Source organism: Oncorhynchus gorbuscha, unplaced genomic scaffold (assembly GCF_021184085.1).
Source record: "Oncorhynchus gorbuscha isolate QuinsamMale2020 ecotype Even-year unplaced genomic scaffold, OgorEven_v1.0 Un_scaffold_1447, whole genome shotgun sequence".
Classification (NCBI taxonomy): domain Eukaryota; kingdom Metazoa; phylum Chordata; class Actinopteri; order Salmoniformes; family Salmonidae; genus Oncorhynchus; species Oncorhynchus gorbuscha.
This window is the reverse complement of record NW_025746226.1, coordinates 47,501-75,128: the sequence shown is the minus strand read 5'-3', so window position 1 is coordinate 75,128 and position 27,628 is coordinate 47,501. Positions and strand designations below refer to the sequence as shown.

Sequence of the window (27,628 nt, the reverse complement as noted above, 5' to 3'; positions counted from 1 at the left end):
CACTGACTACTGCTGGAGCAATACTCACTAACCACTAACCACTGCTGGAGCAAGACTCACTAACCACTGACCACTACTGGAGCAAGACTCACTAACCACTGACTATTGCTGGAGCAAGACTCACTAACCACTGCTGGAGCAAGACCCACTAACCACTGCTGGAGCAAGACTCACTAACCACTGACCACTGCTGGAGCAAGACTCACTAACCACTGCTGGAGCAAGACTCACTAACCACTGCTGGAGCAAGACTCACTAACCACTGCTGGAGCAAGACTCACTAACCACTGACCACTGCTGGAGCAAGACCCACTAACCACTGACTACTGCTGGAGCAAGACTCACTAACCACTGCTGGAGCAAGACTCACTAACCACTGCTGGAGCAAGACTCACTAACCACTGACCACTGCTGGAGCAAGAATCACTAACCACTGACTACGCTGGAGCAAGACTCACTAACCACTGCTGGAGCAAGACTCACTAACCACTGACTACTGCTGGAGCAAGACTCACTAACCACTGCTGGAGCAAGACTCACTAACCACTGCTGGAGCAAGACTCACTAACCATTGCTGGAGCAAGACTCACTAACCACTGACTACGCTGGAGCAAGACTCACTAACCACTGCTGGCGCAAGACCCACTAACCACTGACCACTGCTGGAGCAAGACCCACTAACCACTGACCACTGCTGGAGCAAGACTCACTAACCACTGACTACTGCTGGAGCAAGACTCACTAACCACTGACTACTGCTGGAGCAAGACTCACTAACCACTGCTGGAGCAAGACCCACTAACCACTAACTACTGCTGGAGCAAGACTCACTAACCACTGACTACTGCTGGAGCAAGACTCACTAACCACTGACTACTGCTGGAGCAAGACTCACTAACCACTGCTAGAGCAAGACTCACTAACCACTGACTACTGCTGGAGCAAGACTCACTAACCACTGACTACTGCTGGAGCAAGACTCACTAACCACTGCTGGAGCAAGACTCACTAACCACTGACTACTGCTGGAGCAAGACTCACTAACCACTGCTGGAGCAAGACCCACTAACCACTGACTACTGCTGGAGCAAGACTCACTAACCACTGACTACTGCTGGAGCAAGACTCACTAACCACTAACCACTGCTGGAGCAAGACTCACTAACCACTGCTGGAGCAAGACTCACTAACCACTGCTGGAGCAAGACTCACTAACCACTGACTACTGCTGGAGCAAGACTCACTAACCACTGACTACTGCTGGAGCAATACTCACTAACCACTAACCACTGCTGGAGCAAGACTCACTAACCACTGACCACTACTGGAGCAAGACTCACTAACCACTGACTATTGCTGGAGCAAGACTCACTAACCACTGCTGGAGCAAGACCCACTAACCACTGCTGGAGCAAGACTCACTAACCACTGACCACTGCTGGAGCAAGACTCACTAACCACTGCTGGAGCAAGACTCACTAACCACTGCTGGAGCAAGACTCACTAACCACTGCTGGAGCAAGACTCACTAACCACTGACCACTGCTGGAGCAAGACCCACTAACCACTGACTACTGCTGGAGCAAGACTCACTAACCACTGCTGGAGCAAGACTCACTAACCACTGCTGGAGCAAGACTCACTAACCACTGACCACTGCTGGAGCAAGAATCACTAACCACTGACTACGCTGGAGCAAGACTCACTAACCACTGCTGGAGCAAGACTCACTAACCACTGACTACTGCTGGAGCAAGACTCACTAACCACTGCTGGAGCAAGACTCACTAACCACTGCTGGAGCAAGACTCACTAACCATTGCTGGAGCAAGACTCACTAACCACTGACTACGCTGGAGCAAGACTCACTAACCACTGCTGGCGCAAGACCCACTAACCACTGACCACTGCTGGAGCAAGACCCACTAACCACTGACCACTGCTGGAGCAAGACTCACTAACCACTGACTACTGCTGGAGCAAGACTCACTAACCACTGACCACTGCTGGAGCAAGACTCACTAACCACTGACTACTGCTGGAGCAAGACTCACTAACCATTGCTGGAGCAAGACTCACTAACCACTGACTACTGCTGGAGCAAGACTCACTAACCACTGCTGGAGCAAGACTCACTAACCACTGCTGGAGCAAGACTCACTAACCACTGACCACTGCTGGAGCAAGACCCACTAACCACTGACTACTGCTGGAGCAAGACTCACTAACCACTGCTGGAGCAAGACTCACTAACCACTGCTGGAGCAAGACTCACTAACCACTGACCACTGCTGGAGCAAGAATCACTAACCACTGACTACGCTGGAGCAAGACTCACTGACCACTGCTGGAGCAAGACTCACTAACCACTGACTACTGCTGGAGCAAGACTCACTAACCACTGCTGGAGCAAGACTCACTAACCACTGCTGGAGCAAGACTCACTAACCATTGCTGGAGCAAGACTCACTAACCACTGACTACGCTGGAGCAAGACTCACTAACCACTGCTGGCGCAAGACCCACTAACCACTGACCACTGCTGGAGCAAGACCCACTAACCACTGACCACTGCTGGAGCAAGACTCACTAACCACTGACTACTGCTGGAGCAAGACTCACTAACCACTGACCACTGCTGGAGCAAGACTCACTAACCACTGACTACTGCTGGAGCAAGACTCACTAACCATTGCTGGAGCAAGACTCACTAACCACTGACTACTGCTGGAGCAAGACTCACTAACCACTGCTGGAGCAAGACTCACTAACCACTGCTGGAGCAAGACTCACTAACCACTGACCACTGCTGGAGCAAGAATCACTAACCACTGACTACGCTGGAGCAAGACTCACTAACCACTGCTGGAGCAAGACTCACTAACCACTGACTACTGCTGGAGCAAGACTCACTAACCACTGCTGGAGCAAGACTCACTAACCACTGCTGGAGCAAGACTCACTAACCATTGCTGGAGCAAGACTCACTAACCACTGACTACGCTGGAGCAAGACTCACTAACCACTGCTGGCGCAAGACCCACTAACCACTGACCACTGCTGGAGCAAGACCCACTAACCACTGACCACTGCTGGAGCAAGACTCACTAACCACTGACTACTGCTGGAGCAAGACTCACTAACCACTGACTACTGCTGGAGCAAGACTCAGTAACCACTGCTGGAGCAAGACCCACTAACCACTAACTACTGCTGGAGCAAGACTCACTAACCACTGACTACTGCTGGAGCAAGACTCACTAACCACTGACTACTGCTGGAGCAAGACTCACTAACCACTGCTAGAGCAAGACTCACTAACCACTGACTACTGCTGGAGCAAGACTCACTAACCACTGACTACTGCTGGAGCAAGACTCACTAACCACTGCTGGAGCAAGACTCACTAACCACTGACTACTGCTGGAGCAAGACTCACTAACCACTGCTGGAGCAAGACCCACTAACCACTGACTACTGCTGGAGCAAGACTCACTAACCACTGACTACTGCTGGAGCAAGACTCACTAACCACTAACCACTGCTGGAGCAAGACTCACTAACCACTGCTGGAGCAAGACTCACTAACCACTGCTGGAGCAAGACTCACTAACCACTGACTACTGCTGGAGCAAGACTCACTAACCACTGACTACTGCTGGAGCAATACTCACTAACCACTAACCACTGCTGGAGCAAGACTCACTAACCACTGACCACTACTGGAGCAAGACTCACTAACCACTGACTATTGCTGGAGCAAGACTCACTAACCACTGCTGGAGCAAGACCCACTAACCACTGCTGGAGCAAGACTCACTAACCACTGACCACTGCTGGAGCAAGACTCACTAACCACTGCTGGAGCAAGACTCACTAACCACTGCTGGAGCAAGACTCACTAACCACTGCTGGAGCAAGACTCACTAACCACTGACCACTGCTGGAGCAAGACCCACTAACCACTGACTACTGCTGGAGCAAGACTCACTAACCACTGCTGGAGCAAGACTCACTAACCACTGCTGGAGCAAGACTCACTAACCACTGACCACTGCTGGAGCAAGAATCACTAACCACTGACTACGCTGGAGCAAGACTCACTAACCACTGCTGGAGCAAGACTCACTAACCACTGACTACTGCTGGAGCAAGACTCACTAACCACTGCTGGAGCAAGACTCACTAACCACTGCTGGAGCAAGACTCACTAACCATTGCTGGAGCAAGACTCACTAACCACTGACTACGCTGGAGCAAGACTCACTAACCACTGCTGGCGCAAGACCCACTAACCACTGACCACTGCTGGAGCAAGACCCACTAACCACTGACCACTGCTGGAGCAAGACTCACTAACCACTGACTACTGCTGGAGCAAGACTCACTAACCACTGACCACTGCTGGAGCAAGACTCACTAACCACTGACTACTGCTGGAGCAAGACTCACTAACCATTGCTGGAGCAAGACTCACTAACCACTGACTACTGCTGGAGCAAGACTCACTAACCACTGCTGGAGCAAGACTCACTAACCACTGCTGGAGCAAGACTCACTAACCACTGACCACTGCTGGAGCAAGACCCACTAACCACTGACTACTGCTGGAGCAAGACTCACTAACCACTGCTGGAGCAAGACTCACTAACCACTGCTGGAGCAAGACTCACTAACCACTGACCACTGCTGGAGCAAGAATCACTAACCACTGACTACGCTGGAGCAAGACTCACTGACCACTGCTGGAGCAAGACTCACTAACCACTGACTACTGCTGGAGCAAGACTCACTAACCACTGCTGGAGCAAGACTCACTAACCACTGCTGGAGCAAGACTCACTAACCATTGCTGGAGCAAGACTCACTAACCACTGACTACGCTGGAGCAAGACTCACTAACCACTGCTGGCGCAAGACCCACTAACCACTGACCACTGCTGGAGCAAGACCCACTAACCACTGACCACTGCTGGAGCAAGACTCACTAACCACTGACTACTGCTGGAGCAAGACTCACTAACCACTGACCACTGCTGGAGCAAGACTCACTAACCACTGACTACTGCTGGAGCAAGACTCACTAACCATTGCTGGAGCAAGACTCACTAACCACTGACTACTGCTGGAGCAAGACTCACTAACCACTGCTGGAGCAAGACTCACTAACCACTGCTGGAGCAAGACTCACTAACCACTGACCACTGCTGGAGCAAGAATCACTAACCACTGACTACGCTGGAGCAAGACTCACTAACCACTGCTGGAGCAAGACTCACTAACCACTGACTACTGCTGGAGCAAGACTCACTAACCACTGCTGGAGCAAGACTCACTAACCACTGCTGGAGCAAGACTCACTAACCATTGCTGGAGCAAGACTCACTAACCACTGACTACGCTGGAGCAAGACTCACTAACCACTGCTGGCACAAGACCCACTAACCACTGACCACTGCTGGAGCAAGACCCACTAACCACTGACCACTGCTGGAGCAAGACTCACTAACCACTGACTACTGCTGGAGCAAGACTCACTAACCACTGACCACTGCTGGAGCAAGACTCACTAACCACTGACTACTGCTGGAGCAAGACTCACTAACCACTGACCACTGCTGGAGCAAGACTCACTAACCACTGACTACTGCTGGAGCAAGACTCACTAACCATTGCTGGAGCAAGACTCACTAACCACTGACTACTGCTGGAGCAAGACTCACTAACCACTGCTGGAGCAAGACTCACTAACCACTGACCACTGCTGGAGCAAGACTCACTAACCACTGACCACTGCTGGAGCAAGACTCACTAACCACTGCTGGAGCAAGACTCACTAACCACTGCTGGATCAAGACTCACTAACCACTGCTGGAGCAAGACCCACTAACCACTGCTGGAGCAAGACTCACTAACCACTGCTGGAGCAAGACCCACTAACCACTGCTGGAGCAAGACCCACTAACCACTGACTACTGCTGGAGCAAGACCAACTAACCACTGACTACTGCTGGAGCAAGACTCACTAACCACTGCTGGAGAGGAGAATAGAGGAAAGAGAGAGGATGGGGGGAGAAACAGGAAGAGAGAAGGATAGAGTCAGAGGAGAAGAGAGGAAAGAGAGAGGATGGAGGGAGAAACAGGAAGAGAGAAGTATAGAGTCAGAGGAGAAGAGAGGAAAGAGAGAGGATGGAGGGAGAAACAGGAAGAGAGAAGGATAGAGTCAGAGGAGAAGAGAGGAAAGAGAGAGGATGGAGGGAGAAACAGGAAGAGAGAAGGATAGTCAGAGGAGAAAGAAAGAGAGAGGATGGAGGGAGAAACAGGAAGAGAAAAGGATAGAGTCAGAGGAGAAGAGAGGAAAGAGAGGATGGAGGGAGAGACAGGAAGAGAGAAGGATAGAGTCAGAGGAGAAGAGAGGAAAGAGAGAGGATGGAGGGAGAAACAGGAAGAGAGAAGGATAAAGTCAGAGGAGAAGAGAGGAAAGAGAGAGGACGGATGGAGAAACAGGAAGAGAGAAGGATAGAGTCAGAGGAGAAGAGAGGAAAGAGAGAGGATGGAGGGAGAGACAGGAAGAAAGAATGATAGAGTCAGAGGAGAATAGAGGAAAGAGAGAGGATGGAGGGAGAGACAGGAAGAGAGAATGATAGAGTCAGAGGAGAAGAGAGGAAAGAGAGAGGATGGAGGGAGAAACAGGAAGAGAGAAGGATAGAGTCAGAGGAGAAGAGAGGAAAGAGAGAGGACGGAGGGAGAGACAGGAAGAGAGAAGGATAGAGTCAGAGGAGAAGAGAGGAGAAGAGAAAGAAACAGGAAGAGAAATGAAACAGAGAGGACGGTAATAAGATACTGCCAATATGCCAATATGACAAATACTGTTTTCTTCAGGTTGTCTAATAGCTTCAGTACAATGTCTCATCTTTACTCTTCAGCAAGAACAAATATCTCCTTTGAGGGACCTATTGACATGAGCTCTGAATATTTCCCTCGTCTGTGGTGTTGTGTCACAGAGATGTGTATATTACATTGTTATGCCTGTGTCTCTGGCTCCAGTCCAGACAAGTTGTTATTAGATGAGTCTATCTGGCAGCCCCATCTGGTAACCCTGAGTGTGTAATGGCTGTCCTGGTAACCCTGAGCGTGTAATGGCTGTCCTGGTAACCCTGAGCGTGTAATGGCTGTCCTGGTAACCCTGAGCGTGTAATGGCTGTCCTGGTAACCCTGAGCGTGTAATGGCTGTCCTGTTAACCCTGAGCGTGTAATGGCTGTCCTCAGGTTGTCACCACATAAACGAACATCAACACAACATTTTAATTTGTTTCTAGAGTTGTGTATGACTTGCATTTTAATGAAACAACACTCAGAGCAGAGATGATTTCTCAAGTTCAATAGTTCCCGATGACTGAATGGCTGGCTGTTATTGGCCCTTACAGAGAAGGGCTTGACCTCACCCATCAAGATGCCCTCAACAACAGATGCATCACTGCTTTGTTACTCTCTTGGGGCGGCAGGGTAGCCTAGTGGTTAGAGTGTAGGGACGGCAGGTAGCCTAGTGGTTAGAGTGTAGGGACGGCAGGTAGCCTAGTGGTTAGAGTGTAGGGACGGCAGGTAGCCTAGTGGTTAGAGTGTAGGGACGGCAGGTAGCCTAGTGGTTAGAGTGTAGGGACGGCAGGTAGCCTAGTGGTTAGAGTGTAGGGACGGCAGGTAGCCTAGTGGTTAGAGTGTAGGGACGGCAGGTAGCCTAGTGGTTAGAGTGTAGGGACGGCAGGTAGCCTAGTGGTTAGAGTGGAGGGACGGCAGGTAGCCTAGTGGTTAGAGTGTAGGGACGGCAGGTAGCCTAGTGGTTAGAGTGTAGGGACGGCAGGTAGCCTAGTGGTTAGAGTGTAGGGACGGCAGGTAGCCTAGTGGTTAGAGTGTAGGGACGGCAGGTAGCCTAGTGGTTCCTAGTGGTTACGGCAGGTAGCCCAGTGGTTAGAGTGTAGGGACGGCAGGTAGCCTAGTGGTTAGAGTGTAGGGACGGCAGGTAGCCTAGTGGTTAGAGTGTAGGGACCAGGTAGCCCAGTGGTTAGAGTGTAGGGACGGCAGGTAGCCTAGTGGTTAGAGTGTAGGGACCAGGTAGCCTAGTGGTTAGAGTGTAGGGACGGCAGGTAGCCTAGTGGTTAGAGTGTAGGGACGGCAGGTAGCCTAGTGGTTAGAGTGGAGGGACGGCAGGTAGCCTAGTGGTTAGAGTGTAGGGACGGCAGGTAGCCTAGTGGTTAGAGTGTAGGGACGGCAGGTAGCCTAGTGGTTAGAGTGTAGGGACGGCAGGGTAGCCTAGTGGTTAGAGTGTAGGGACGGCAGGTAGCCTAGTGGTTAGAGTGTAGGGACGGCAGGTAGCCTAGTGGTTAGAGTGTAGGGACGGCAGGGTAGCCTAGTGGTTAGAGTGGAGGGACAGGCAGGTAGCCTAGTGGTTAGAGTGTAGGGACGGCAGGGTAGCCTAGTGGTTAGAGTGGAGGGACAGGCAGGTAGCCTAGTGGTTAGAGTGTAGGGACGGCAGGTAGCCTAGTGGTTAGAGTGTAGGGACGGCAGGGTAGCCTAGTGGTTAGAGTGTAGGGACGGCAGGTAGCCTAGTGGTTAGAGTGGAGGGGCAGGCAGGTAGCCTAGTGGTTAGAGTGTAGGGGCGGCAGGGTAGCCTAGTGGTTAGAGCGTTGGACTAGTAACTGGAAGATTGCAAGTTCAAACCCCTGAGCTGACAAGGTACAAATCTGTCGTTCTGCTCCTGAACAGGCAGTTAACCCACTGTTCCTAGACCGTCATTGAAAATAAGAATTTGTTCTTAACTGACTTGCCTAGTTAAATAAAGGTAAAATAAAATAAAAAAACACACATCAAGTTAACTGGGAAAGAAAAGAGCATAAATACTGTATATCTCTGCAGGCTTCATAAAGAAACCTTTAAATGATCAACAACCTTTGTCACCTGTGAGACCGAAATGCACAAAGTGTTGCCATGGCTACTCGGCACTGAGGCGCACAGACCTACAGTCGTAAATCACAACTGACTGACGTGTGTGAGATATACGTCAGACAAAGCAGTAGTAGACTACAAGATGACACAACCCTGCTGTGGGGAACGGTACTGTGGGGTCACAGTGGGGAACGGTACTGTGGGGTCACTGTGGGGAACGGTACTGTGGGGTCACAGTGGGGAACGGCACTGTGGGGTCACAGTGGGGAACGGTACTGTGGGGTCACAGTGGGGAACGGTACTGTGGGGTCACAGTGGGGAACGGTACTGTGGGGTCACAGTGGGGAACGGTACTGTGGGGTCACAGTGGGGAACGGTACTGTGGGGTCACAGTGGGGAACGGTACTGTGGGGTCACAGTGGGGAACGGTACTGTGGGGTCACAGTGGGGAACGGTACTGTGGGGTCACAGTGGGGAACGGTACTGTGGGGTCACTGTGGGGAACGGTACTGTGGGGTCACAGTGGGGAACGGTACTGTGGGGTCACAGTGGGGAACGGTACTGTGGGGTCACAGTGGGGAACGGTACTGTGGGGTCACAGTGGGGAACGGTACTGTGGGGTCACAGTGGGGAACGGTACTGTGGGGTCACAGTGGGGAACGGGACAGTGGGGAACGGTACTGTGGGGTCACAGTGGGGAACGGTACTGTGGGGAACGGTACTGTGGGGTCACAGTGGGGAACGTCACAGTGGGGAACGGTACTGTGGGGAACGGTACTGTGGGGGAACGGTACTGTGGGGGAACGGTACTGTGGGGTCACAGTGGGGAACGGTACTGTGGGGTCACAGTGGGGAACGTCACAGTGGGGAACGGTACTGTGGGGAACGGTACTGTGGGGGAACGGTACTGTGGGGTCACAGTGGGGAACGGTACTGTGGGGGAACGGTACTGTGGGGTCACAGTGGGGAACGGTACTGTGGGGTCACTGTGGGGTCACTGTGGGGAACGGTACTGTGGGGTCACTGTGGGTTACTACTGCAGCTCCTTGAAAGCACTGGTGGCAGAGTGCCTCTGTTCAACCGCAAAGGCCTGTTTAGAGCCGCAGGATCGACAGATAGTGTGTGTAGATAGGCAAATCAAGGTTGTAAAGGAGAGCCACTTCCCCATCCCCCACAAGGCACCATGGTGATGAGAGGACAGCGTCCTCCTGTGAGGGCCTCCACCACGTGATATGTTGCCCCCTGCCTACCCTCCTGCATCTCTCTCTTTCTCCTTCCCTCCCTACCTGTCTGTCTTCCTCTCTGCCTGCCTGTCTCCCTGTCTGCCTACCTCTCTGTCTGTCTGTTTGCCTGCCTTCCACCCTGCCTGTCTACAAGCCTCTCTGTCTAACTGCCTGCCTGCCTGTCTTATAATAATAATATAATATAATAATAATAATAATAATAATATAATATAATATATGCCATTTAGCAGACGCTTTTATCCAAAGCGACTTACAGTCATGTGTGCATACATTCTACGTATGGGTGGTCCCGGGGATCGAACCCACTACCCTGGCGTTACAAGCGCCATGCTCTACCAACTGAGCTACACAGGACCACCACCCTGCCTGTCTGCATGCCTCTCTGTCTAACTGCCTGTTTGTCTGCATGCCTCTCTGTCTAACTGCCTGTTTGTCTGCATGCCTCTCTGTCTAACTGCCTGTTTGTCTGCATGCCTCTTTGTCTAACTGCCTGTTTGTCTGCATGCCTCTCTGTCTAACTGCCTGTTTTGTCTGCATGCCTCTCTGTCTAACTGCCTGTTTGTCTGCATGCCTCTCTGTCTAACTGCCTGTTTGTCTGCATGCCTCTCTGTCTAACTGCCTGTTTGTCTGCCTGTCTAACTGCCTGTTTGTCTGCATGCCTCTCTGTCTAACTGCCTGTTTGTCTGCATGCCTCTCTGTCTAACTGCCTGTTTGTCTGCATGCCTCTCTGTCTAACTGCCTGTTTGTCTGTCTGCCATAGCATGCCTCTCTGTCTAACTGCCTGTTTGTCTGCATGCCTCTCTGTCTAACTGCCTGTTTGTCTGCATGCCTTCTGTCTAACTGCCTGTTTGTCTGCATGCCTCTCTGTCTAACTGCCTGTTTGTCTGCATGCCTCTCTGTCTAACTGCCTGTTTGTCTGCATGCCTCTCTGTCTAACTGCCTGTTTGTCTGCATGCCTCTCTGTCTAACTGCCTGTTTGTCTGCATGCCTCTCTGTCTAACTGCCTGTTTGTCTGCATGCCTCTCTGTCTAACTGAAGGTGTTTGTCAACTGCCTGTTTGTCTGCATGCCCTCTGTCTAACTGCCTGTTTGTCTGTCCTGTTTGTCTGCAACTGTCTAACTGCCCTTTGTCTGCATGCCTCTCTGTCTAACTGCCTGTTTGTCTGCATGAGGTGACTAAAGCCTGTTTGTCTGCATGCCTATCTGTCTAACTGCCTGTTTGTCTGCATGCCTCTCTGTCATAACTGCCTGTTTGTCTGCATGCCTCTCTGTCTAACTGCCTGTTTGTCTGCATGCCTCTCTGTCTAACTGCCTGTTTGTCTGCATGCCTCTCTGTCTAACTGCCTGTTTGTCTGCATGCCTCTCTGTCTAACTGCCTGTTTGTCTGCATGCCTCTCTGTCTAACTGCCTGTGCTTCTTGACACAGCCAACCCCAGACCTAACCGGAAGTCAGCTTGCTGGTGGCCCGGCCCGCCACAAGGGGTACTGCGAGCCAAACCCCGACCCTGCCAACTGTACGTGCATGCCTCTCTGTCTAACTGCCTGTTTGTCTGCAATGCCTCTCTGTCTAACTGCCTGTTTGTCTGCATGCCTCTCTGTCTAACTGCCTGTTTGTCTGCATGCCTCTCTGTCTAACTGCCTGTTTGTCTGCATGCCTCTCTGTCTAACTGCCTGTTTGTCTGCATGCCTCTCTGTCTAACTGCCTGTTTGTCTGCATGCCTCTCTGTCTAACTGCCTGTTTGTCTGCATGCCTCTCTGTCTAACTGCCTGTTTGTCCATAGCATCTCTGTCTAACTGCCTGTTTGTCTGCATGCCTCTCTGTCTAACTGCCTGTTTGTCTGCATGCCTGTTTGTCTGCTGTCTAACTGTCTGCCTGTCTGCCTGTCTCCCTCCCTGCCTGTATCGTGGAACACAAGCCCTAGAGGCCCAGAGGACTATAGCCTATACCATGAAGGTGACACTGTCACGGTCAACTGACTCCCCTTGAGAATCAAGACTGTAGGAAACAGACTCCCAGGTCTAAAGTAGTGCACTATATATATAGGGAATAGGGTGCCATAGGGCCCAGGTCTAAAGTAGTGCACTATATATAGGGAATAGGGTGCCATTTGGGAGACAGATGATATCTGCCAGTTGCTGTAGGTTAATCCAGTAGGTCATCGCACAAATAACTACCTCCTCTTTTTCCCTATGTGACCTCTCATTGACCTCTCATTGACCTCTCATTCACCTCTCATTCAAGGCCCATTAAAAACCCAGAGCCTGGGATCTCGTCAACAGGACCCCTGCTGTTCCTGAGGAATGAAGTGCTGTTCCTGAGGAATGAAGTGCTGTTCCTGAGGAATGAAGTGCTGTTCCTGAGGAATGAAGTGCTGTTCCTGAGGAATGAAGTGCTGCTCCTGAGGAATGAAGTGCTGTTCCTGAGGAATGAAGTGCTGTTCCTGAGGAATGAAGTGCTGTTCCTGAGGAATGAAGTGCTGTTCCTGAGGAATGAAGTGCTGCTCCTGAGGAATGAAGTGCTGTTCCTGAGGAATGAAGTGCTGCTCCTGAGGAATGAAGTGCTGTTCCTGAGGAATGAAGTGCTGTTCCTGAGGAATGAAGTGCTGCTCCTGAGGAATGATCTGAGAGGTACTTCCATAACCGCAGTGGATCTGTATTCCATACGGCATTTAACATCAGCCCAGTAACGACACGGTGACAGCATCATTGAGCATCCCCTGGCAGATTGAAATGCTTTGTGAATTTGTAAGTCGCTCTGGATAAGAGCGTCTGCTAAATGACTTAAATGTAAATGTAAATGTGTCAGTTCACAGGTCACCACATGATTACGCTACTTAGAGAAGCTACTTTCAGAGCAGTTAGGCCTAACGTTTAAGATCTCTTAATTGGGTCTTGATTCAGACATGGTCAATTAATTGATTCTCAATCTTTTTTTATTTTTTATTTAAAAATACTTTTACCCCCTTTTTTATGATATCTAATTGGTAGTTACAGTCTTGTCCCATCGTTGCAGCTCCCCTACGGACTCGGGAGAGGCGAAGGTCGAGAGTCGCGCGTCCTCTAAAACACGAACCTGCTTCTTGACACACTGCTCACCTTAACCCGGAAGCCAGCCATACCAATGTGTCAGAGGAAACCCCGTCCAGTTGGTGACCGGAAGTCAGCTTGCTGGTGGCCCGGCCCGCCACAAGGAGTCACTAAAGTGCGATGGGCCAAACCCCGACCTAACTCAGACGACGCTGAGCCAACTGTACGCCGCCTCATGGTTTTCCCAGTCACAGCCGGCTGTGACACCGCCTGGGATCGAACCCGGGTCTGTAGGTACGCCTCAAGCGCTGCGATACTGTTTTACAGCAGGGGAAATGGAAACGTGTCAGTTTTCTACACTACGTTCTCAATACATCTCCATGCAAAAGAGCCAATTGTCCAGGAAATATCCTTCTAATGTTGATGTCTTACATTGTGACAACAATGACATCACGTGAATGACCCACACTAGCCGAGGTAATATTATGAACAGATGTACAGTTTTAAAACTGACAGTCTCTTGACTGTCAGAGGCATCATCAATTCTATCGTTCTTTTAGTAGCTGTTGTCTAAATGACCCATAAGGGAATGTGTCCCCTACACATAATAACCTCAACAGATGACCAGCTTCAGTTATCTCCTTGAAGTAATGCCTAAGGTTTTGCCGGTGTTTAGCTCAGTCTTACTGGTCTCAGGTGACCAGGTTCAAACCAGAGTCTTACTGGTCTCAGGTGACCACAGGTTCAAACCAGAGTCTTATTGGTCTCAGGTGACCAGGTTCAAACCAGAGTCTTACTGGTCTCAGGTGACCAGGTTCAAACCAGTCTTACTGGTCTCAGGTGACCAGGTTCAAACCAGAGTCTTACTGGTCTCAGGTGACCAGGTTCAAACCAGAGTCTTACTGCACTCAGGTGACCAGGTGACCAGGTTCAAACCAGAGTCTTACTGGTCTCAGGTGACCAGGTTCAAACCAGAGTCTTACTGGTCTCAGGTGACCAGGTTCAAACCAGTCTTACTGGTCTCAGGTGACCAGGTTCAAACCAGAGTCTTACTGGTCTCAGGTGACCAGGTTCAAACCAGAGTCTTACTGCACTCAGGTGACCAGGTGACCAGGTTCAAACCAGAGTCTTACTGGTCTCAGGTGACCCAGGTTCAAACCAGAGTCTTACTGGTCTCAGGTGACCAGGTTCAAACCAGTCTTACTGGTCTCAGGTGACCAGGTTCAAACCAGAGTCTTACTGGTCTCAGGTGACCAGGTTCAAACCAGAGTCTTACTGCACTCAGGTGACCAGGTGACCAGGTTCAAACCAGAGTCTTACTGGTCTCAGGTGACCAGGTTCAAACCAGAGTCTTACTGGTCTCAGGTGACCAGGTTCAAACCAGTCTTACTGGTCTCAGGTGACCCAGGTTCAAACCAGAGTCTTACTGGTCTCAGGTGACCAGGTTCAAACCAGAGTCTTACTGCACTCAGGTGACCAGGTTCAAACCAGAATCTTACTGGTCTCAGGTGACCAGGTTCAAACCAGAGTCTTACTGGTCTCAGGTGACCAGGTTCAAACCAGAGTCTTACTGGTCTCAGGTGACCAGGTTCAAACCAGAGTCTTACTGGTCTCAGGTGACCCAGGTTCAAACCAGAGTCTTACTGGTCTCAGGTGACCAGGTTCAAACCAGAGTCTTACTGGTCTCAGGTGACCAGGTTCAAACCAGAGTCTTACTGGTCTCAGGTGACCAGGTGACCAGGTTCAAACCAGGGTCTTACTGTGCTCAGGTGACCAGGTGACCAGGTTCAAACCAGGGTCTTACTGTGCTCAGGTGACCAGGTGAACAGGTTCGAACCCAGACAGCCATATAAACAGAGGAGAGTCTGATGGTGAGAAGGATAGGAGAACATCCCATGTCTAAAGGAATACAAATGTTTACCATAACACCAAACCCAGGAAGCCAAATGTTTACCATAACACCCAGGTGGACAAATGTTTACCATAACACCCAGGTGGACAAATGTTTACCATAACACCCAGGTGGACAAATGTTTACCATAACACCAAACCCAGGTAGACAAATGTTTACCATAACACCAAACCCAGGTAGACAAATGTTTACCATAACACCAAACCCAGGTAGACAAATGTTTACCATAACACCCAGGTGGACAAATGTTTACCATAACACCCAGGTGGACAAATGTTTACCATAACACCAAACCCAGGTAGACAAATATTTACCATAACACCAAACCCAGGTAGACAAATGTTTACCATAACACCAAACCCAGGTTGACAAATGTTTACCATAACACCAAACCCAGGTAGACAAATGTTTACCATAACACCCAGGTGGACAAATGTTTACCATAACACCAAACCCAGGTAGACAAATGTTTACCATAACACCCAGGTGGACAAATGTTTACCATAACACCCAGGTGGACAAATGTTTACCGTACCACCAAACCCAGGTAGACAAATGTTTACCATAACACCAAACCCAGGTAGACAAATGTTTACCATAACACCCAGGTGGACAAATGTTTACCGTACCACCAAACCCAGGTAGACAAATGTTTACCGTAACATCAAACCCAGGTAGAAAAATGTTTACCGTAACATCAAACCCAGGTGGACAAATGTTTACCATAACACCCAGGTGGACAAATGTTTACCATAACACCCAGGTGGACAAATGTTTACCATAACACCCAGGTGGACAAATGTTTACCATAACACCCAGGTGGATAAATGTTTACCGTAACACCAAACCCAGGTAGACAAATGTTTACCATAACACCCAGGTGGACAAATGTTTACCATAACACCCAGGTGGACAAATGTTTACCATAACACCCAGGTGGACAAATGTTTACCGTAACATCAAACCCAGGTGGACAAATCTCAGTAGGTTATTCAAGAAACAGCAGTCCATTATACACAATGTCCATTATAAAGTATTAATGCCAGGGTAACAGTCAGAAGCATCCCACTCCTCAGCCCTATGTGACCCAGGAGACATCTGCTCCCGATGGATAACAGAGAGAGCAGGAGAAGTGTGCTCCCTATGGATAACAGAGAGAACAGGAGAAGTGTGCTCCCTATAGATAACAGAGAGAGAACAGGAGAAGTGTGCTCCCTATAGATAACAGAGAGAACAGGAGAAGTGTGCTCCCTATAGATAACAGAGAGAGAACAGGAGAAGTGTGCTCCCTATAGATAACAGAGAGAACAGGAGAAGTGTGCTCCCTATAGATAACAGAGAGAGAACAGGAGAAGTGTGCTCCCTATAGATAACAGAGAGAGAACAGGAGAAGTGTGCTCCCTATAGATAACAGAGAGAGAACAGGAGAAGTGTGCTCCCTATAGATAACAGAGAGAACAGGAGAAGTGTGCTCCCTATAGATAACAGAGAGAGAACAGGAGAAGTGTGCTCCCTATAGATAACAGAGAGAACAGGAGAAGTGTGCTCCCTATAGATAACAGAGAGAACAGGAGAAGTGTGCTCCCTATAGATAACAGAGAGAGAACAGGAGAAGTGTGCTCCCTATAGATAACAGAGAGAGAACAGGAGAAGTGTGCTCCCTATAGATAACAGAGAGAGAGCAGGAGAAGTGTGCTCCCTATAGATAACAGAGAGAACAGGAGAAGTGTGCTCCCTATGGATAACAGAGAGAGAACAGGAGAAGTGTGCTCCCTATAGATAACAGAGAGAAACAGGAGAAGTGTGCTCCCTATAGATAACAGAGAAGTGTGCTCCCTATAGATAACAGAGAGAGAACAGGAGAAGTGTGCTCCCTATAGATAACAGAGAGAACAGGAGAAGTGTGCTCCCTATAGATAACAGAGAGAACAGGAGAAGTGTGCTCCCTATAGATAACAGAGAGAACAGGAGAAGTGTGCTCCCAGAGAGAACAGGAGAAGTATAGATAACAGAGAGAACAGGAGAAGTGTGCTCCCTATAGATAACAGAGAGAGAACAGGAGAAGTGTGCTCCCTATAGATAACAGAGAGAACAGGAGAAGTGTGCTCCCTATGGATAACAGAGAGAACAGGAGAAGTGTGCTCCCTATAGATAACAGAGAGAACAGGAGAAGTGTGCTCCCTATAGATAACAGAGAGAACAGGAGAAGTGTGCTCCCTATAGATAACAGAGAGAACAGGAGAAGTGTGCTCCCTATAGATAACAGAGAGAGAACAGGAGAAGTGTGCTCCCTATAGATAACAGAGAGAACAGAGAAGTGTGCTCCCTATAGATAACAGAGAGAGAGCAGGAGAAGTGTGCTCCCTATGGATAACAGAGAGAACAGGAGAAGTATGCTCCCTATGGATAACAGAGAGAGAACAGGAGAAGTGTGCTCCCTATAGATAACAGAGAGAACAGGAGAAGTGTGCTCCCTATAGATAACAGAGAGAACAGGAGAAGTGTGCTCCCTATGGATAACAGAGAGAACAGGAGAAGTGTGCTCCCTATAGATAACAGAGAGAGAGCAGGAGAAGTGTGCTCCCTATAGATAACAGAGAGAGAACAGGAGAAGTGTGCTCCCTATAGATAACAGAGAGAGAACAGGAGAAGTGTGCTCCCTATAGATAACAGAGAGAGAGCAGGAGAAGTGTGCTCCCTATGGATAACAGAGAGAACAGGAGAAGTGTGCTCCCTATAGATAACAGAGAGAGAGCAGGAGAAGTGTGCTCCCTATAGATAACAGAGAGAGAACAGGAGAAGTGTGCTCCCTATAGATAACAGAGAGAACAGGAGAAGTGTGCTCCCTATAGATAACAGAGAGAACAGGAGAAGTGTGCTCCCTATGGATAACAGGGAGAACAGGAGAAGTGTGCTCCCTATAGATAACAGAGAGAACAGGAGAAGTGTGCTCCCTATAGATAACAGAGAGAACAGGAGAAGTGTGCTCCCTATAGATAACAGAGAGAGAACAGGAGAAGTGTGCTCCCTATAGATAACAGAGAGAACAGGAGAAGTGTGCTCCCTATAGATAACAGAGAGAGAGCAGGAGAAGTGTGCTCCCTATAGATAACAGAGAGAGAGCAGGAGAAGTGTGCTCCCTATAGATAACAGAGAGAACAGGAGAAGTGTGCTCCCTATGGATAACAGGGAGAACAGGAGAAGTGTGCTCCCTATAGATAACAGAGAGAACAGGAGAAGTGTGCTCCCTATAGATAACAGAGAGAACAGGAGAAGTGTGCTCCCTATAGATAACAGAGAGAGAACAGGAGAAGTGTGCTCCCTATAGATAACAGAGAGAACAGGAGAAGTGTGCTCCCTATAGATAACAGAGAGAGAGCAGGAGAAGTGTGCTCCCTATAGATAACAGAGAGAGAACAGGAGAAGTGTGCTCCCTATAGATAACAGAGAGAACAGGAGAAGTGTGCTCCCTATAGATAACAGAGAGAACAGGAGAAGTGTGCTCCCTATAGATAACAGAGAGAGAACAGGAGAAGTGTGCTCCCTATAGATAACAGAGAGAGAGCAGGAGAAGTGTGCTCCCTATAGATAACAGAGAGAGAGCAGGAGAAGTGTGCTCCCTATAGATAACAGAGAGAACAGGAGAAGTGTGCTCCCTATAGATAACAGAGAGAACAGGAGAAGTGTGCTCCCTATAGATAACAGAGAGAACAGGAGAAGTGTGCTCCCTATAGATAACAGAGAGAACAGGAGAAGTGTGCTCCCTATAGATAACAGAGAGAGAACAGGAGAAGTGTGCTCCCTATGGATAACAGAGAGAACAGGAGAAGTGTGCTCCCTATAGATAACAGAGAGAACAGGAGAAGTGTGCTCCCTATAGATAACAGAGAGAACAGGAGAAGTGTGCTCCCTATAGATAACAGAGAGAACAGGAGAAGTGTGCTCCCTATAGATAACAGAGAGAACAGGAGAAGTGTGCTCCCTATAGATAACAGAGAGAGAACAGGAGAAGTGTGCTCCTTATGCTCCCCCCACCCTCTCTCTCTCTATCCCTCCACCCTCTCTCTCTCTACCCCCCCACCCTCTCTCTCTCTCTCTCTCTCTATCCCCCCACCCTCTCTCTCTCTATCCCTCCACCCTCTCTCTCTCTACCCCCCACCCTCTCTCTCTCTCTATCCCCCCACCCTGTCTCTCTCTCTATCCCCCACCCTCTCTCTCTCTCTACCCCCCCCCCTCTCTCTCTCTCTCTCTCTCTCCCCCCACCCTCTCTCTCTCTCCCCCCCACCCTCTCTCTCTCTATCCCCCCACCCTGTCTCTCTCTCCCCCCCACCCTGTCTCTCTCTCTATCCCCCCACCCTCTCTCTCTATCCCCCCACCTCTCTCTCTCTATCCCCCACCCTCTCTCTCTCTATCCCCCCCCCACCCGTCTCTCTCTCTATCCCCCCACCCTCTCTCTCTCTATCCCCCCACCCGTCTCTCTCTCTATCCCCCCACGCTGTCTCTCTCTCTATCCCCCACCCTCTCTCTCTACCCCCCACCCTGTCTCTCTCTCTCTCCCCCCACCCTCTCTCTCTCTCTCTATCCCCCCACCCTCTCTCTCTCTCTATCCCCCACCCTCTCTCTATCTCTCTCTCTCTATCCCCCCACCCTGTCTCTCTATCTATCCCCCACCCTCTCTCTCTACCCCCCACCCTGTCTCTATCCCCCCACCCTCTCTCTCTCTATCCCCCCACCCTCTCTCTCTCTCTATCCCCCCACCATCTCTCTCTCTCTATCCCCCACCCTCTCTCTATCTCTCTCTCTCTATCCCCCCACCCTGTCTCTCTCTCTATCCCCCACCCTCTCTCTCTACCCCCCACCCTGTCTCTATCCCCCCACCCCCCACCCTCTCTCTCTCTATCCCCCCCACCCTCTCTCTCTCTCTATCCCCCCACCATCTCTCTCTCTCTATCCCCCACCCTCTCTCTATCTCTCTCTCTCTATCCCCCCACCCTGTCTCTCTCTCTATCACCCACCCTCTCTCTCTACCCCCCACCCTGTCTCTATCCCCCCACCCTGTCTCTCTCTCTATCCCCCACCCTCTCTCACTACCCCCCACCCTCTCTCTCTCTATCCCCCCACCCCCTCTCTCTCTATCCCCCCCACCCTCTCTCTCTATCCCCCCACCCTCTCTCTCTCTCTATCCCCCACCCTGTCTCTCTCTCTATCCCCCCACCCTGTCTCTCTCTCTATCCCCCCACCCTGTCTCTCTCTCTTTCCCCCCACCCTGTCTCTCTCTCTACACCCCCCACCCTGTCTCTCTCTCTCCCTGTCTCTCTCTTTCCTCCCTCTCTCACTCTCTCATCTCGCTCCGTCTCTCTCTTTCTCTCTATTTATTTCTCTCTCTCCATATCTCACACTAACACATTCACACCAACGTGCGCGCTCGCACACACACACACATTACTATACTGCTTACAACAAGGGCATAAGCATTCTATCCTCACCTACTTTTACAGATACAGAAATCTCACAATTTGAGGGCAGAATGTATTGATGTCAATCAAGAAATAACGTATTGTTTTAATCTTATGAGAGTAAATGTTCTGTAATGGACCTATAGTACAATGTAATAGGTCTAGAAACATGTATTTTTACACCTACACATTTGAAACAATAGGTATTTTGTCATTCTTTGGTTTCTGGACCAAGCAGTTTAACCTCGGGTGGACTAACGGTAAAGGACCAGAGTGACACTATAATGAACTCTCCGTGCGACTCGGGGAAGTGACACACATTTTCCAGTAGGCTACTGTTATTATTCTTACCTTGAGCTATTGCTATCGACTCAAACCGGTGCAGTTCTCTAAGCAGGGTTGTGCGTTCGGTGGGGTGAAGACTATAAATAAAATCCTTGGCTCCTTGAGGAGAGTTCAAGGGCTCCATCGGGTCCTTGTGAGGGTGTGTGCCCAAGTCGCAGCTCTGCTGGCTGGGTAGCATCGGTACAGGCTGGCGTAGCGGAGCGAGGTTTGACCCGCGGACTCTTCCCAACATGTTCCCCGACCTCAGAATGAGGGCGGGCCGCAGGACTCTCTGCAAACTGGGCAGCATGGTGGAGACAAAAGGGGAGTGGAGGCGTCGACAACCTAGAAGAGAAATACAATTTGAACGCTTACTGAAGCGTAAAGAAAAATACAGTAGGCTACTTACAATACAACATCCTCGACTGTTTCACGTATGAACGCAATGGATTATTTTGACAGCAGTGGGCTACTGTGGAATGGCTAAACCTATTCATAGGCAATAAATAACAAAGTAGAGACACAGACTCAGATCGGGCTGTCAAAGTGCAACTTATGACAACACCGACCTCTCGATCAGCGGATGCTCTGCCGGCCTGTCCTGTCGAAAAAATCAGATCTCTTTCGGGTGTAAAACGCAGCTCCGAACCATAAGTCCTAAGATCACAATGTCATAGATCATGAAAACAATTCGCCAACAAAACACATTCGTGGCAAAAATCGGTGAGTCAAAAAGGAAACATTCCTCCTCATCTTCAAAGCCACAACATCGCCGAGGCTACTTCCCCGTCTGCGGTCGGATGCTTCTCTTCCCCGTGATGTGCGCCCTTCTCTCGAGGCTAAAAATATTCTCCAATGGAATAGCTTGACTAAACGTAGCTATGACGGCATTTGCCTTACGTTGTTGTATAGCTCATAGAGTGAGTGCGAAGGTACCACTAGACCAATAGCCTACTGTAGGCCTATTAGCGGCAGGTATCGATAGACATCCTAAGGACGTCTGCACAGGACATATGAGCATAGTACATGTATGACAACATGGGAAATGTATTTTTCGTTCCATGTGTGACGCCATTAAAGAACGTTCTACATGCTATTTTTAGTGACTACATTTCCCAGATGAGCACTAGGGCTATTGAAAAACTACATTTCTGCTACCGCATTATGGGAAACGTATTTTAGTCCGACCGGTGGCCCCTCCGCAATCTATTTATTAAACAACTGGGAACTCGGAAAAAAAACGAGCTCCGACAGGCTAAAATGGTTTGAATGGTCAACTCCTTCGGAAATTCGGGCATCTTTCTCGAGCTTCGACTTTCCGACATGAAGATCACTGACGTCATGATTTGACCTGCTTTTTCCCCCGAGTTCCCAGTTGTCTTCAAAGCGCAATCTGGCGCATCATCAGTCCACAGACAGTGACCCAAGTCATCATATAGCTCTCCATCCAATCTCTGTATCCTGGCCACAGTCACCACTGAAACCAACAATCCCCTCATCACAGAGACAGACCTAAAAACTAAACATCCCTTTCTTGGGCTTGGTGTGGAATTACTACGTTACTACGACATCAGAGGGTAGACTACTGGTACAGGGACACAGAGTACTACAGAGTCACTAGTACAGGGACACAGAGTACTACAGAGTCACTAGTACAGGGACACAGAGTACTACAGAGTCACTAGTACAGGGACACAGAGTACTACAGAGTCACTAGTACAGGGACACAGAGTACTACAGAGTCACTAGTACAGGGACACAGAGTACTACAGAGTCACTAGTACAGGGACACAGAGTACTACAGAGTCTAGTACAGGGACACAGAGTACTACAGAGTCACTAGTACAGGGACACAGAGTACTAGTACAGGGAGTCACTCACTAGTACAGGGACACAGAGTACTAGTACAGAGTCACTAGTACAGGGACACAGAGTACTACAGAGTCACTAGTACAGGGACACAGAGTACTACAGAGTCACTAGTACAGGGACACAGAGTACTACAGAGTCACTAGTACAGGGACACAGAGTACTACAGAGTCACTAGTACAGGGACACAGAGTACTACAGAGTCACTAGTACATTTACATTTACATTTAAGTCATTTAGCAGACGCTCTTATCCAGAGCGACTTACAAATTGGTGCATTCACCTTATGACATCCAGTGGGACAGTCACTTAACAATAGTGCATCTAAAACTTAGGGGGGGAGAGGGATTACAGGTCCTTAAAGTCACTAGTCTCCGGAAGGTGGTGATTGACTCCGCTGTCCTGGCGTCGTGAGGGAGTTTGAGGGAGTTTGTTCCACCAGGGACACAGAGTACTACAGAGTCACTAGTACAGGGACACAGAGTACTACAGAGTCACTAGTACAGGGACACAGAGTACTACAGAGTTACTAGTACAGGGATACAGAGTACTACAGAGTCACTAGTACAGGGACACAGAGTACTAGAGTCACTAGTACAGGGACAGTCAGTCACTAGTACAGGGACAGTCAGTAAACTAGACAGGGACAGTCAGTCACTAGTACAGGGACAGTCAGTCACTAGTACAGGGACAGTCAGTCACTAGTACAGGGACAGTGACAGTCAGTCACTAGTACAGGGACAGTCAGTCACTAGTACAGGGACAGTCAGTCACTAGTACAGGGACAGTCAGTCACTCGTACAGGGACAGGGACAGTCAGTCACTAGTACAGGGACAGTCAGTAAACTAGTACAGGGACAGTCAGTCACTAGTACAGGGACAGTCAGTCACTAGTACAGGGACAGGGACAGTCAGTCACTAGTACAGGGACAGTCAATCACTAGTACAGGGACAGTCAGTCACTAGTACAGGGACAGTCAGTCACTCGTACAGGGACAGTCAGTCACTCGTACAGGGACAGTCAGTCACTAGTACAGGGACACAGAGTACTACAGAGTCACTAGTACAGGGACACAGAGTACTACAGAGTCACTAGTACAGGGACACAGAGTACTACAGAGTCACTAGTACAGGGACACAGAGTACTACAGAGTCACTAGTACAGGGACACAGAGTACTACAGAGTCACTAGTACAGGGACACAGAGTACTACAGAGTCACTAGTACAGGGACACAGAGTACTACAGAGTCACTAGTACAGGGACAGGGACAGAGTCACTAGTACAGGGACAGTCAGTAAACTAGTACAGGGACAGTCAGTCACTAGTACAGGGACAGTCAGTAAACTAGTAGGGACAGTCAGTCACTAGTACAGGGACAGTCAGTCACTAGTACAGGGACAGTCAGTCACTAGTACAGGGACAGGGACAGTCAGTCACTAGTACAGGGACAGTCAGTCACTAGTACAGGGACAGTCAGTCACTCGTACAGGGACAGGGACAGTCAGTCACTAGTACAGGGACAGTCAGTAAACTAGTACAGGGACAGTCAGTCACTAGTACAGGGACAGTCAGTCACTAGTACAGGGACAGTCAGTCACTAGTACAGGGACAGGGACAGTCAGTCACTAGTACAGGGACAGTCAGTCACTAGTACAGGGACAGTCAGTCACTAGTACAGGGACAGGGACAGTCAGTCACTAGTACAGGGACAGTCAGTCACTAGTACAGGGACAGTCAGTCACTAGTACAGGGACAGGGGCAGTCAGTCACTAGTACAGGGACAGTCAGTCACTAGTACAGGGACAGTCAATCACTAGTACAGGGACAGTCAGTCACTAGTACAGGGACAGTCAGTCACTCGTACAGGGACAGTCAGTCACTAGTACAGGGACACAGAGTACTACAGAGTCACTAGTACAGGGACACAGAGTACTACAGTCACTAGTACAGGGACACAGAGTACTACAGAGTCACTAGTACAGGGACACAGAGTACTACAGAGTCACTAGTACAGGGACACAGAGTACTACAGAGTCACTAGTACAAGGACACAGAGTACTACAGAGTCACTAGTACAGGGACACAGAGTACTACAGAGTCACTAGTACAGGGACACAGTCACAGAGTCACTAGTACAGGGACACAGAGGAGTCACTAGTACAGGGACACAGAGTACACAGAGTCACTAGTACAGGGACAGGACAGTCAGTCACTAGTACAGGGACAGTCAGTAAACTAGTACAGGGACAGTCAGTCACTAGTACAGGGACAGTCAGTAAACTAGTACAGGGACAGTCAGTCACTCGTACAGGGACAGTCAGTCACTAGTACAGGGACAGTCAGTCACTAGTACAGGGACAGTCAATCACTAGTACAGGGACAGTCAGTCACTAGTACAGGGACAGTCAGTCACTCAGTCACAGGGACAGTCAGTCAACTAGTACAGGGACAGTCAGTCACTAGTACAGGGACAGTCAGTCACTCGTACAGGGACAGTCAGTCACTAGTACAGGGACAGTCAGTAAACTAGTACAGGGACAGTCAGTCACTCGTACAGGGACAGTCAGTCACTAGTACAGGGACAGTCAGTCACTAGTACAGGGACAGTCAATCACTAGTACAGGGACAGTCAGTCACTAGTACAGGGACAGTCAGTCACTCGTACAGGGACAGTCAGTCACTAGTACAGGGACAGTCAGTCAACTAGTACAGGGACAGTCAGTCACTAGTACAGGGACAGTCAGTCACTCGTACAGGGACAGTCAGTCACTTCTTACAGGGACAGTCAGTCACTTGTACAGGGACAGTCAATCACTAGTACAGGGACAGTCAGTCACTAGTACAGGGACAGTCAGTCACTAGTACAGGGACAGTCAGTAACTAGTACAGGGACAGTCAGTCAACTAGTACAGGGACAGTCAGTCACTAGTACAGGGACAGTCAGTCACTCGTACAGGGACAGTCAGTCACTCGTACAGGGACAGTCAGTCACTCGTACAGGGACAGTCAATCACTAGTACAGGGACAGTCAGTCACTAGTACAGGGACAGTCAGTCACTCGTACAGGGACAGTCAATCACTAGTACAGGGACAGTCAGTCACTAGTACAGGGACAGTCAGTCACTCGTACAGGGACAGTCAGTCACTAGTACAGGGACACAGAGTACTACAGAGTCACTAGTACAGGGACACAGAGTACTACAGAGTCACTAGTACAGGGACAGTCAGTCACTAGTACAGGGACAGTCAGTAAACTAGTACAGGGACAGTCAGTCAATAGAAAGGGACAGTCACACTAGTGACAGGACAGTCCGTCACTCTAGGGACAGTCAGTCACTCACAGGGACAGTCAATCACTAGTACAGGGACAGTCAGTCACTAGTACAGGGACAGTCAGTCACTCGTACAGGGACAGTCAATCACTAGTACAGGGACAGTCAGTCACTAGTACAGGGACAGTCAGTCACTCGTACAGGGACAGTCATTGTTCTTACAGGAGAAGTTCTGTGAAACTGATGATGTCACTAACTGGATGCAGAGCCCAGAAGAGCCTGCTATGTGTGGGTTCATTTATTCTCCTGACAAAAGACAGACTCATGTCCACCCTGTAAATAGTATGCTTCATTCACTGTATCTGCTACTATTGTAGTCCTACTAGTGCAGTCGACCATCAATGAAAACCTTGACAAGACTGACCCCTAGTGGACATCAAGAGTAATGTCACCCGGACATGGACTGGTTGAGGGAAGGAAATACGGCACAGGGGGTTGGTGGTACCTTAATTGGGGAGGATGGGGCTCGTGGTAATGGCTGGAGCGGAATCAGTGGAATGGTATCAAACACATCAAACAAACATAGTTTCCATGGTTTCCATAGTTTCCAGGGTTTCCATAGTTTCCATGGTTTCCATGGTTTCCATGTGCTTGCTGCCATTCCATTCACTCCGTTCCAGGTATTGTTATGAGCCGTCCTCTCCTCAGCAGACACCTCTGAAAGACGGATATCCACCGAGTGGACAAAATATTAGGTACACCTGCTCCTTCCATGACAGACTGACCAGGTGAATCCAGGTGAAAGATATGATCCCTTATTGATGTCACTATGTTTAATCCACTTCAATCAGTGTAGATGAAGGGGAGGAGACGGGTTAAAGAAGGGTTTTTAAGCCTTGAGACAATTAGAGACATGGATTGTGTGTGTGTGTTATTCAGAGGGTGAATGGGCAAGACAGAGCCTTTGAACGGGGTTATGGTAGTAGGTGCCAGGCGCACCGGTTGGTGTCAAGAACTGCAACGTTGCTGGATTTTTCACACATACAACAGTTTCCCGTGTGGATCAAGAACTGTGGGAAGCACTGGAGTCAACATGGGCCAGCATCCCTGTGGAACGCTTCTGACACCTTGTAGAGTCCCATGCCCCGACAAACTGAGGCTGTTCTGAGGGCAAATAGGGGGTGTTCCTAATGTTTTGTACACTCAGTGTAAGTGAATCACACAGATTCAAATAGTATGTGACATTTACTATGTGCTGAAACATTCATTAATTACACCGAAATAAAACAACGTTCTAGAAACAGATATAGCCAGTAGAACTGCTGAACTTAACAGGGAAAACACAGAGGTCAACTCTCAGTACTAACTAACTACTAAACAGGGTTGGGATCAATTCCATTTCAATTCCAGTCAATTCAGGAAGTAAACTGTAATTCCAATTCCAATCGTCTTCCGTTCCAATTTGGAATTGGAATTTGGTTTAACTTTCTGAAATGACTGGAATCGAAATGGAACTGATCCCAACTCTGCTACTAAATCATTAGAAAACAAGGTTTTAGTAATAATGTGACCATCTGCTTTTA

General features: G+C 49.4%; 1 protein-coding gene across 2 annotated transcripts in view; it reads right to left on the bottom strand.

The window, feature by feature from the left end:
• The window catches only part of LOC124022838 (transmembrane protein 65-like), a 90,863-nt gene extending 68,979 nt beyond the window's left edge, over nt 1-21,884 (bottom strand). For both annotated transcript variants that reach the window (XM_046337524.1, XM_046337523.1), the window contains exons 1-2: nt 21,472-21,884; nt 20,930-21,247 (exon numbers count right to left, since the gene is read on the bottom strand). In XM_046337524.1, coding sequence (XP_046193480.1) covers nt 20,930-21,212 — 283 coding nt within the window. In that variant the 5' untranslated portion in view covers nt 21,213-21,247; nt 21,472-21,884. The remainder of the gene's footprint in view (nt 1-20,929; nt 21,248-21,471) is intronic.
• Nucleotides 21,885-27,628: the final 5,744 nt, after the last annotated feature.